The 12,881-nt window shown below is 37.5% G+C and overlaps 3 protein-coding genes across 3 annotated transcripts; all 3 read left to right on the top strand.

Annotated features, from left to right (window-relative positions):
• LOC104749274 (cyclin-U2-2-like) lies at nucleotides 4,321-5,459 on the top strand. The gene is made up of 2 exons (XM_010470865.1): nucleotides 4,321-4,830; nucleotides 4,946-5,459. The coding sequence occupies exons 1-2, from the start codon at nucleotides 4,418-4,420 to the stop codon at nucleotides 5,226-5,228; spliced, it is 696 nt and encodes a 231-aa protein (XP_010469167.1). The 5' UTR covers nucleotides 4,321-4,417; the 3' UTR covers nucleotides 5,229-5,459.
• On the top strand, nucleotides 8,241-9,788 carry LOC104749273 (expansin-B5-like). The gene is made up of 4 exons (XM_010470864.2): nucleotides 8,241-8,465; nucleotides 8,559-8,671; nucleotides 8,763-8,947; nucleotides 9,149-9,788. The coding sequence occupies exons 1-4, from the start codon at nucleotides 8,312-8,314 to the stop codon at nucleotides 9,489-9,491; spliced, it is 795 nt and encodes a 264-aa protein (XP_010469166.1). The 5' UTR covers nucleotides 8,241-8,311; the 3' UTR covers nucleotides 9,492-9,788.
• On the top strand, nucleotides 10,935-12,220 carry LOC104749271 (zinc finger protein ZAT9-like). Its single transcript, XM_010470863.2, has one exon. It carries the CDS (start codon nucleotides 11,109-11,111, stop codon nucleotides 12,084-12,086), a length of 978 nt encoding a protein of 325 aa, XP_010469165.1. The 5' UTR covers nucleotides 10,935-11,108; the 3' UTR covers nucleotides 12,087-12,220.

Genomic DNA, 12,881 nt, shown 5'->3' with positions numbered 1-12,881 from the left:
GCTGCTTTAATCTCCTCCGCAGAGAAAGGAGAATCCAGAACTAACTGTTGAGCTGATGAAATGTGATGTTCAGTAAATTGGTGATGTCATCCTGAAGAAACAGGGGCTGATCATGTTCTCCGCCTAGAGTATTACTAAAGTAGTTCACGCAGTGGCTTTGAATCTCTTGTTGACTTTCGAACCTGTTACCAGAGCCATCAAGAAGAAAATGAATGTGGTTCAAGGCTTGACGGGACGATGCCATTTTGTGAAAATAAGAAGTGTTCATGTCTCCCTCTCTTAACCAAGTCACTCGTGAGCGCTGTAGGAAAAAGTTTTCTTCTGCCCGTGAGAGGATAATCCATTTCTGTTGCATCTCCAGTTCAATCTCCGCATTCGCAACACTGGGATTTTGGAGCATGCTACTTTGAGCCAAGAGCAGTTTTGCCAGAGCTTCTTCTGTTCGTTTCTCAATATCAGAGTAGTTCTGTTTGCTGAAATCTCGAATGATCCACTTCAGGGCCTTTAACTTCTGAGATACTCTGAACATTGCGGAACCAGTCACGTTGATAGAGAACCATTCAAGGTAGATCAATGGAAGGAATTTTTGATCCTGCTGCAAAAAATTGTAAAATCTGAACGGTTTCTTTGTCTTGGGAGATGCTGAGTAAAGCCTTATCCCACAGGACACATGGTCAGAAAACGCCGGTTCATGAAAGAGGCCCAGTGAGGCCGGAAAAGTCGTGTTCCACTCATCATTTGCAAGAATGCGATCCAATTTCTTGGCAACAGGAGCTCTTTTTCTCTTATTCCACCATGTGAAGGTTGATCCTCTATAGTTAAGGTCGGTAAGAGAAGCGTTGAACATGACTTCCCTGAAAATTCTAGTGGGTCTGTCTGCAGGTGAACCGTCATCAAGTGAGTGCTCCTCTGGGTGCAGAGTCTGATTGAAGTCTCCAAGAATAGCTCAAGCCTTCCCACGCACTCGTGCATCTGAAGACAAAGTGACCAGCTCGTCTCAAAGAGTTTGCCTCGTTGCATCATCGTTTGCTGCGTACACAAAGGAAACCACAAAGACCTCCGGACTCTCCGGGAACTAAACTTCGCAACTGATCATTTGTAAAGACTTAGTGATTGCAAAAACTTTGACACTAGGATGCCAAAGAACCCAGATCTTCCCGAGGTCTGAGAAACCATAGTTATTATCGTAGAGCCAACCTGGCAACATTGCATTGATGAATTTTTGGTGCTTAGGTTGCTTCACGTGTGTCTCCACGAGACTACCAAAAAGAGGTTGATGGCTTCTAAACCATTTCTTAAAACCGCGTCTATGTGAGGACATATTAAGTCACGTGACGTTCCAACAAAAAATGTCAACCGACATATAATTATTTATCGACATAGGATTTATAAGTATTTGGGGCCCTTGCCCCTCGCACTTCGTTGTTGTCTCTGTGACAACACTTCAGTGAACTTCGCTTCATCCTCCAGGTCAAAGTCCTCTTCTGCTGAATGTGAAGAGGGTACATCAGAAGAGTCGTCTTCTTCTTCTGATGTAGGCGTATTTGTTGTTATTGTTATGCTTTTACCCTTCTTACTAGCTAGAGAAGTTGTTGGAGGAAGCACAACTTTACTAGTACTCACTCCCTCAACAAGAATTGTGGGCTTGAAGAGTGTAACTGAGGTGGGATTGGAGACTAGGTATTTAGCTGGATCGGTGGATCTGTTAACCCTCTCCTAATCACCTTCCTTAGTCACTGGTTTGGGAGTTTTAGATCGTCTCCTCCTTTGTTTCTTCTTCTCGACTAGCGGTTTGTTTCTTGTGCAGTCCTCGTTTGTATGAATTGTGGAGTTGTAACCCTTGCATAGGACTGGGGCTGCACGATATTTCCGTAGACTATGCCCAACTTCTCGACATTGAGCATACACCGGAGGCATCTATGGGCTAGATACTTCGATACGCCTAATATCGCCTGACTCAAATTGAACGTTGACGGCCTCCGGTAACGGCTTTTGAGGGTAAATGATTGTAAAGACCTTTGCAACCTCCAAGTTCGTTTTGTTTGCCGTGTTAGGATGCAGAAATTTAGGTTCGCCTACCAAGCTGGCAATATGTTCAAGACCGTCTTCATTGAAAAATTGGAAGGGGACATTTCGGAGTTCAAGCCAGATAGGAGCTGTAGTGAGTTCAGACTTTACTGGAATCACTCCTGGTTCCCACTTAGCAACGAACATTGTTTGCCCTTCAATCTGCCAAAGTCTCTGGTTGATAACCCGATTCCGAGACTGGACATTAGGAATCCGGAATAAGAAAGCGTGGCCCTCCAATTTGGAAACCGTAATGTCACGAAGTTGCTTACTCCATATACCGTTGACAATGGTATGTATAATACCTTAAGCTGGCGGATCTGAGTAAAAAACTTTCCTATAATGAATGATTCCCATGACTTCTTATGTTTAGTAATCACTGAATCCGGGATTTTCACACACGGCTCACCGGTAGGAAGGTTAAAAGCGTTGCCTTTTCTTCTGCAACTTTTTAGAGGTGACTTTGAAGAGGTCACACCAGGTGTCTTCACCAACGGTGGAGCTCTGGTTGATAACTTCTAGGCTTGTCGCAACAATCATGGCGGGTGCAGCTTGCGTAGATGGAGCAAGTATCACTGGGGTAGGCGGAGAAGTAGATGGAGCTAAAGCAGGTACCTCTGTAGCCGCTTTGATCACATCCAGAACGCTTGGGGAGACCAGATCTGTTGGGGGACCTTGGCTAAGCCTGAGGAGGGGGTGGTGGGAAATTGGGCAATTGGAGTGAGGATGGAATTGACGACCACGGGGGGTGGGGAGGGAAGCTTCACCGCGGAACTCGATTCAGAAGAAGAAGACTGAGAGTCGTTTTTTGGGGGCAACGATTTCGCACTTGGAGAGCTGTTGGTGCCCTTCAGGCGCTTTTGTTTCCCTATGGGTAGGAGATAACTCAACGCCTCCAACGAAAGAAGGAGCCGGCGTCGTTGAAGACGCCGAAGGTTAGCTGTGAAAGACACTACTTTTGTCTTTTGAGAGAGAAAGTGAACAGTAACTTTTAATATAACCTTTTAACTCATGTTTTGTTGTACGAATGAACTGCGAGTGTAGTAAATAAACAAATCAAATCGTAAGATAATAAGAAATAATTAAGAAAATTGTATTGTATATATACATATCAATTGCACAGCCCAACTCAGATTCCACAAATCAACCAAATTTTATCTTCTTTTTTCTATCTTTCTGAAACTATATAACTACTTCTACGTCTTTGTCTTCTTCTATTAATATTGACATCTATATCTATATATCCCTACACTGTATTTATTAGAATGACAAGAAGTTATGTTCTTTCTACTTTTCAACAAACTATACGCACCGAGTTCGTTGGAGTGTACTGTTTATATGCAACATATGCACACATATATATATATATGTATATATGCTTCTATTAAACTAATATTAATTCTCCTTTTAAAGTGGTAAGAAAAGAAAAAAAAATTCAGATAAAACTCAAATCTTTGACCTACCGTACACATGAAACTGTATTTAAATTGTTACTATATAATATACAACTCATTATTTAACGAGTTCATTCATATACACACGAAGGTTAGTGAAAAAAAGAAACTCTATGTTGCATGGAAACTCTTTTTGAGGTGTGTTTCTCGTTTCCGAAACGTTTCGGAAACAGAAACTCGTGGAAACTCGGAAACAAGTTATAGAAACACGATTTCTAAAAATCTCTGTTTGGAAACACGATGAAAACTCCGTTTCCGTTTTGGAAACGCGACGAAAACTCTTTTTTATAATTTCAAAATTTAATAAATAAATAATTTGAAAATATAAGTATTTATGATACATATAATGAAAAACAAAATAATATAATTAGTAGCTTAAAAGTTAAAATCCCTAAATATATGGCGGTGCTAGTCAAAAAATTGATTTTGAACGTTTATTTTTTTACAGTTTTACTTTTAACTAAACTATTTAATATTTCTGTTTTGAATCTGTGTTGTTTCAGTTTTTTTTTAATATGGTTTTTATGTTTGGAGACTTATTATATATATATATATATCTGTGTAGACATATATATATATATATACGTTTCCTACACGTTTCCATTACTTAATTTTTGAAAAAAAATCATTTCCCGTTCCCGAAACGTTTCGTTTCCGCGTATCCGTTTCCGTTTCCATGCAACCTTAGAAACTACACGTATAAAATTGAATAAAGTAATAATTAAAAGAAAAGAAGGGGAAGGTACGTAATCGTTACAACAAACATCTCAAAGCTTTATATATAAAAAGCCTCTCTCTTTCACTTCATCACTTCATCAAATCCTCTCTTCCTCTTCGTCGTCTTCGATCAAACTTTGTTAAATTCTTTTCTCCCGACGAAAACAAGAAATATTTCAATGGCGGTTTCGAATTCTCTAACAATCTCTCCAAGAAAACTCCGGTCTGATCTTTATTCATACTCCAACAACCAAAACAATTCCGAGACGCCTCTGGTTATCTCTGTTCTATCGTCACTGATCGAACGAACTCTCACACGTAACCAGAGGATTAGCAGCCGGAGAACGGTTCCGGCGTCGTCTTCTAGCAAGACTCAGATCTTCGATAGCCGTGAAATACCTGACATGACCATCCAATCGTACCTAGAGAGAATTTTCCGGTACACTAAAGCCGGTCCTTCGGTTTACGTTGTGGCTTATGTCTACATTGACCGGTTTTGTCAAACCAATCCCGGTTTTAGAATCAGTCTCACCAATGTACATCGTCTCCTCATCACCACCATCATGATCGCTTCTAAATACGTCGAAGATTTGTAAGTATCCTAGCTAAACTTCACTTTCACATATATTTCTTTTAATTTAAAACAAAAAACATTTTGTTTGATTAGATTACATTTTTCTAAATTTGTTTCATTTCTCTGTTTTCAGGAACTATAGGAATTCATATTTTGCGAAGGTAGGTGGATTAGAGACAGAGGAGTTGAACAAGTTAGAGTTAGAGTTCCTGTTCTCGATGGGATTCAAACTACATGTTAATGTGAGTGTGTTCGAAAGTTATTGTTGTCATCTTGAAAGAGAAGTTAGCTTTGGAGGAGGTTATCAGATTGAGAAGGCATTACGTTGCGCTGAAGAGATCAAATCCAGACAAATGATCGTTAAAAATCCTAAACATCATCATCATCATCATCACTTCGCTCGAATCTTGTTGTAGAGAAAGAAACTCTGTTTTTTTCTTTCAAAACAATTCTTAGTTTTTGTTTTTTCGGTTTGTGCTTAGTGGTCTTGACTTTCTGACAAACTTGTTGGTTAGAGTGTTTTGTATATTTTTTGTTTGGGTAGGTTGTAATTGTAAATACTGTATATATATGCGTAGAGATCATTAGCCGTGATGTAAAGTATGAGATTCAATGTCTATTGAATTTGGTAACGTGGTTAAAATCTATGTCCTTGCTTGCATTCATCTAATCAATCATAACAATTTCAGGTATATAACATCATCTAGACTAAAATTCTTAAATTTTGTTTATTTTTCTATCATTTGGAAATGAAAATCTAAATATCTTGAATCGGAATTTAGCAAATAAAGGAAAGTTAGAAAACCACACAAATTATATATATATAGTCCAATAATTAGGCGATATCTAAATTGATAATTTTTTCAAATATGTATATATATTTGTTTGTTTAGTAACATCCAAATATGTACATGAAAGTTAGAAGATAGGATTTCTATGCTTATTTGGTGTCTAATAATTTGATTAAACGGTGGCTTACAAACATGCATTATTACCAATAGCTTTAAAATTCTTTAATAAAGATGTCTTATACTTTCTATGTCTATTATACGCGCACCAACTTTTTCTTATTATAAAATATATCAAATTTATAGTTTCAGATTAGTTGAACCTTTCTCATTTTTTGGGTGTAGGAAACCATACGACCGTGTCTAGTTTCCTATGTAGGTGGTAAAAGAAATGTATTCTCAATTCATCATTGCTCAAACATATAGTATATTGTTTTTGTAGAATCTCACAAGTTAGCATATTGTATATTTTTTTTGATTCTTATGCGAAAAAATAGTTGAAAACCTTGACATATTCTACTAGCTTAACTATTTTACAACCACAAAATTATTTAACACTCTCAATCATATATTGTTTTTTGTTATTTTATTAAACAACTCTAATTATGCCATTTGATAAGAATACAAAGTGTGTTCTAAATTTTTCTTATTATTACTTTTCAAAAAGAGCAGTGTAGTGTGGTTCACGAGCATTCACCTAACCAAAGGCATCGATCAATCATTAAGCCTTAATCCTTTGCACCAAATATTTAAAAGAATAAGATTAGGATCGATGTGTTGATATGATGTCTAATAATTGCCTCACCAAAGGTATACACACTAATATAGTAGTATACCCTGACTTTGTCTTTATTCGGTATTTTTATTATACGTATTGGTCTAACTTCTATAGTAATGTTTAACAAAATTTCACAATGGTTCGAATTTCCACTACTGGTCGCACCTACGTTAGTCATAGTAAATTTAGGAGAACTGGTTTTTTTCTTTTCTTGGGACATAAAATTAGATATGCGATTAAACGGATATAAAATTTAGATATACGGATTTGGGATGATGGGCTTACGGGTTATATTTAACCGAACATATTTTTGTCCAAGTTGTCAAATTAAAAGCGTTCACAACCCTTTTGCTCAGCAAAACATATTATTGGGCCAAAAGAGACCCAAACAAAATCTTGCCTCAACCTTCTCGATCGGGTATTGATTACCAGCGCAAACTGTTAACTGATTATTATTGTTTTTTTTCTTTTTGTTAAAGGGTATTCAATTAATAATATATGCTCAATGGGCTATTTCCAGATTAGGCCCATACAACATCACCTAAAAGTCCGATCCATATACATCAATCCAGACTAAACCATTGGGATACAAAACCGATCGGATTTACAGACCGAACTAAACCGGTCGATGAAAACCCTAATCTACAAACGAAGAACTCGCTGTAGCCGCCGCCCAACAGATCTGCGGATACTTACCGGAACAGGACCTCCGGTAAGCCTGGACGTCGTTAGCCGAACGGAGATGGTGATCCAATTTCCATCCCGCCACCGTAGAGCTGTGTTGAGGAGGAGGAAGAGAACCGAGCTCGTCGTCGTCGAGGAGGCTTTTTGCTCAGTCGTGAGAGAGAAAGATAGTAGGGAGTAGATGAAGAGACCTTCGACGGTGGCTTAGCTTCGCCGGATCAGAAACTACCTCCCCTATCGAGACTAATCCCGCGAAACCTCCAGAATCCCCGGTCCCCAAATCTAACTATCTTCATCGCTCGTTCCTCGCCGTGAAACTCCTTCTTCCACTCTGCGTCGCTACACTGCCGGTAGAGCTCTTACCGTAGGAGTCTCGCAGATGCTTCTCCCTTCCACTGCTCCCTTGATCTTGATCCAATGGTGTTGCCGAGAAGATGCAGAGTCGCGGATGAAGAACCATGAGTTGTAGGGTCCTCATCGTCACCGGAATTGACTGAAGACCCGCCGTCGGCGCACGAGGTTGTGATCAGAAGACTCTCGACTTTGAGAGAGAAATCGCCGCGAGTAAGACTCAGGCGACTTCTCTCCACCTAATTTTATTTTGTTGTATCCTTTCTCAACTGATTATTATTGTTGATCATGAGAGTATGTATATAATTTATAAATAATCAAACCCTAGAAACTGGACTATAAACCATCGGTCTTGTGTGAATCGTTTTGGACTATCGGTTTCATGTGAATCGTTCAGATGAGCGACGTTTAATAATTTCATGGATTCCCATGTTTAATTACGATGCGGTATGAGGAAATTTACCAAACTAATTCAGCTTTCATATAGCCTAATATCGACCACGTTTTTACCCCATAATGTCACAATTTTATTCTAATTTCGAACTTAACAGCTTAGATATCTCATCCAAGTTAAGAAAGATGAAAAGAGAAACTAATATCTCAAAATAAACCTTTGTTGAACTTGAACGGTACGTAGCGGTTTCTGTTATAGTTTTTGGTTTCTAAAATAACGATAAAAAAAAACTCATCATATGTATTCATAAGCTTTTTAAAGATTTTGTTTTCCTCAAATCTAGGATAACTATAATTGTCTTTTTAGTAATAAACCTAAAGCTATTTAAATTTCTTAATCTCTCTAACAACCAGAAACTAAAAACTTAAAACCTAAAAAAAACCTAATAAATTATATATAAAACTCTAATAAAAAATCTGTATCCATTCAAGATCTAAACCAAACATGGCTTCCTCATCTATCAAATATTTTTCTTTTATCATTGCTCTTACAACTTTCTTTGCAATCTCATTGAAGCCATGTTCTTCCCATAATAAAACCCACTGGAACACCGCCGGTATCACGTGGTATGGCGACCGTGAAGGTCCTGGCAGCACAGGTAATTAATCAAACCATGCACTGATATCAGGAAAACTTGAAAATATTTTTACATATTTACATACGTACGGTTCGTAAAATCTATTATACACAGGAGGAGCTTGTGGATTTGGTGATGCAGTGGCAAAGCACCCGTACAAATGTATGGTTTCAGCCGGAGGACCTTCATTGTTCAAAGACGGAAAGGGTTGTGGGGCATGTTATAGGGTATTTTACATATAACAGTTATTATTAATCGGATATCATAATGTAATGTATATAACTATATATATGTACTAATCATGTTTATATGTTATAGCTTAAGTGCGACCATCCGTTGTGCACGAAAAAACCGATCAAGGTGATGATATCGGATGAGTGTGCGGGCTGCACGAAAGAGGCTGTTCATTTTGATCTTAGCGGTAAGGCATTTGGTGCATTGGCCAAACGTGGCAAGGGAGATCAATTACGAAACCTTGGAGAACTAAAAGTTAGTTACAAACGGTACGTATTGTCAAAAACCGTTTCGGTTCATTTTGGTCGGATTAATTTTGGATACAAAATAGCATGTATCGACATTTCATTTCATTATATATACGTACGCATAAGCCGAACAAATTTTGCATGCATGTATCGACGTTCGCTGATAAAAAAGTAGCCTTAATTAATTCTAATCAATATCTCATACATATAAATATAATGCAGTGCATGTTGCAAACACCCGAAGACTAAGATCGCTATCCATGTGGACGCCGGAGCAAATCCTTACTACATGTCTTTCACCGCTAAGTATGCAAACGGTGACGGGAACTTCGCCTGCATCGAGGTCCAACCGGCCGGAGGAAAGTACATAAAGATGGAGGAAATGAGATCCGCCGTTTGGAAACTAAACTCTGGTACTCCTTTGAAAGGACCGTTCAACATCAGGCTTACCTCTGCCGTGTCTGGTAAGAAGATCGTCGCCAAATGCGTTATCCCGGAAAAGTGGAGTCCTGGTGCTATTTACCATTCCACGGTTAACTTCCCCGTTCCAAAGAAGCAGAAGTGATTCCTTTTTTCTACCCCCTAAACGAATCATAACGTTTGAAATTTAAAAGGGGTTATTTATATATAAACTTGTAATGGGGATGGTATACTATATACTAATTTGAAAAATAATTCATATGGGCTTAGAGTTGTTGTCGCTCAGCTAAAAAGGCCCATAATTTTGTAAACGGAATCCGAGTTTGGTTTACGTTTCAACGTGGAACATATAGTAGATTCATAGACCGGATCGGATTGGTTTTGGAGAGGCGTTTAATATTTGTTGTACTACATGTGAATGGAGAAGTTGCACAAAGCATTGATTAACTGTTCTTCACAAGTTTGGTAAATAAAGACTTCGTAAGTACACTCATAAAGTCTCAATAAATTTGTGGTAAACCACCTAACTGTGTAACAAAATACTGAGATTAAAGGTTTCTGAAAAACGCGTTTTATATTAGAAACACACAAATATGAACGGAAACTAACGTATAATAGAACGTTATCCTTTTTTATTAGAAGAAAACAAAAACACAAAAAATCTAAATTGGTAATATGGGTTTGCCATAATTATGGCATCTTGACTAGTTCTTATTCCTAAGACAACGCTATTTTCTTCGTATTTTTTATAATTCCAAAGTAAGAAAGATCGAAATTAAAGGGTGAAAAAATATTTGTTATAAACTATAATTAATCACACGTTTGCATGTTTGATTGCTTATCTATCGTGATTAATAGCTTAAATTTCATCTGTTATACAAAAAAAAAACACTTTGAACCTGTTATAACTTGTAAAATTGGTCAACTAACATTGAATTGAACCTTAAAATCTCACTGTAAAAGGTTGGTCAAAAATTTAATTTGTTAAAAGTTACTGCGATCGGTTAGGGTAATTATAAAAAACAACCGTAGTTTGGGGGGGACTAGTACGTGGCTGTCACGTACTGTAAAAAACTCACAGCAAACGGATGTTAACATCCTCTCATCATTTTTAAGACAACGTTTTGTTTTGCTGGTTCGTCGTTACAACAAACCACATCTCCTCCTCAAGACTTTCGTACAAACAGCCAACTTTCAAATTCCTAATATACCCCTTTTAACTTTTTAATTACTAACTTATTTCTTTGTATAATTAAGAATTAAAAAAAAAGACTCAGCCTAGAAATAGATCAAAAATAAATTACAGCTGCTATTTTTGGTGTAAAAACAGAAAAACTTACAACTACTTAAAAAAAAACAAAACTTAAATAGAAGGGTAAATCGGGAAATAGTCAAGGAAAAAAAAAAAGAGAAGAAGCAGTTTGCAGAAACGGGCAAGGCTCGCATGTTACATTGTCGCTTCTTCAACTTCATGCATACGCTTTTATTAGATTGTTCTCTTTTCTTTCCGTTTTCCAGTTCGAAAATTAAATTTAAGTTTTTTTTCTTTCTTTCTTCTTCATCTTCTTGTTAAACAGTAATAAAAGAGAGAGAGAGAAAGAGATAAAAATAAAAAAAAATTTAATAATAGTTTTGAGTACAAATATTAAGTTCATTGGTGGAGGAGGAGACGAATGCTTGTAGATTCCACTTCTCTTTTTACTTTTTTTTTTTGTTTTCTCTCTTCTTCTTCGTTCTCTCTGCTCTTTCTTTGTTATTGAAGATGGAGAATTACAAGTGCAGGTATTGCTTTAAGAGCTTCGCTAATGGAAGAGCTTTAGGTGGTCACATGAGATCTCACATGCCGAGTCTTCATGTTGATGAAGAAAGGCCGAGTCAACTCAGTTACGAGACGACTGAGTCCGATGTTTCTTCGTCGTCCTCCAAGGAAAAGAGAAATGGGAAGAAGAATGATGATCCGAAGTTTGCTTCCACAAGCTCTCTTCTTCTTCTTGAAGACGGCGACGGTGATGATGAGAGCGAGACAGAGTCTTCTAGGAATGTTATCAACCTGACTCGGAAACGATCTAAGCGAACTCGTAAACTCGATTCGTTCGCGACGAAGAAGAAGAAGGTGAAAACGAGTCAACTCGGTTACAAGTCTGATCCCGAGCCTCCTCATAGCTCAGCTTCTGATACGACGACGGAGGAAGATCTCGCCTTTTGTCTCATGATGCTCTCGAGAGACAAATGGAAGAAGAACAAAAGTAGTAATAATAGTAAAGAAGTAGTGGAAGAGATCGAGACAGAAGAAGAAGAAGAAGAAGAATTAGAAGGTTACAACAACAGGTTAAGCAAGATGAATCGAACGACAAGAACAACAACGACGAAAGGGAGATACAAGTGCGAGACTTGTGGGAAAGTGTTCAAATCTTATCAAGCATTAGGTGGGCATAGAGCAAGTCATAAGAAGAACAGAGTAAGTAACAAAACAGAGCAGCAACGAAGCGAAACAGAGCATGACAATGTGGTTGTTGTTGTTGCTGCTGCTGAGAAGAGAATCCATGAATGTCCTATTTGTTTTAGAGTTTTCGCATCGGGACAAGCACTTGGAGGTCACAAAAGATCTCACGGGATTGGGAATTTGTCTGTCAATCATCATCAAGCTCATCATCAAATCGAGTCTGTGAAACAGAGGATGATAGATCTTAATCTCCCTGCACCAACCGAGGAAGACGAAGTCTCTGTGGTGTTTCAATGAATGCTGAATAAAGGTAACAGACTTTGCGTGATTCGGGTCGTCCAATTTTTCGTAAAGTTTGAATCTTTTTTTATTTTCTTTTTTTGGGGGTTTTTAATGTGTTTCTTTTAAATGCAAAGGAGGCTACTTTTACATGTTCTAACGCCGATTCTTTTTTCTTCGTATTGGCCTCACGTCGTGTTGGCCTAACCACATAAATTGAAGAACATTCAAATAAGCTTCTACTTAGTTTATAGACTATTAATGTTATAAAGTATACAACTTTTAATGTTTGTGTTGAAAATTTAATTTTTGGCTCTTCTTGTTGCTTACTACTTTGTTATTGAAAGCTTCTTCTTCTAATAAGTCCCCACTTGACTTATCTCATTCATTCCTCTTTGTGTTAAAAGAGTTAGTCAAGCCTCTTAAGAATTAACAATCGCTTTCACAGTCCAAAGATAATTTAGTCTAAAAGTAAAGAAGACGTTTCAGTTGTAAAGTCATAGTTCCAACTTCCTACTTAGTTTTAAAGAGTTATGCCTTCTTTTTGTTTAATCATAATTAATTAGGATATTCCGAGTTTTACTTACAAAAACATAACTTCACAAAGTTCTTAGTGAGATACTTGTCTTGAGCTCATCTTTGTAATGTTTAAACCATCAAATTTAAGGGATGATATATAGAATACTACTTGGTTGCACAAGTAGATTTGTGTTTGGTCTACCACAAATGTAGAATTATTCTTCGAGTATGCTTTATTCTTTACTTATGACTTGAAGCAAAACCCACTAACTTTCACCGCCCCAATAGAATCCA

Source organism: Camelina sativa, chromosome 16 (genome assembly GCF_000633955.1).
Source record: "Camelina sativa cultivar DH55 chromosome 16, Cs, whole genome shotgun sequence".
Classification (NCBI taxonomy): domain Eukaryota; kingdom Viridiplantae; phylum Streptophyta; class Magnoliopsida; order Brassicales; family Brassicaceae; genus Camelina; species Camelina sativa.
This window is presented reverse-complemented; position numbering and strand designations above follow the sequence as displayed.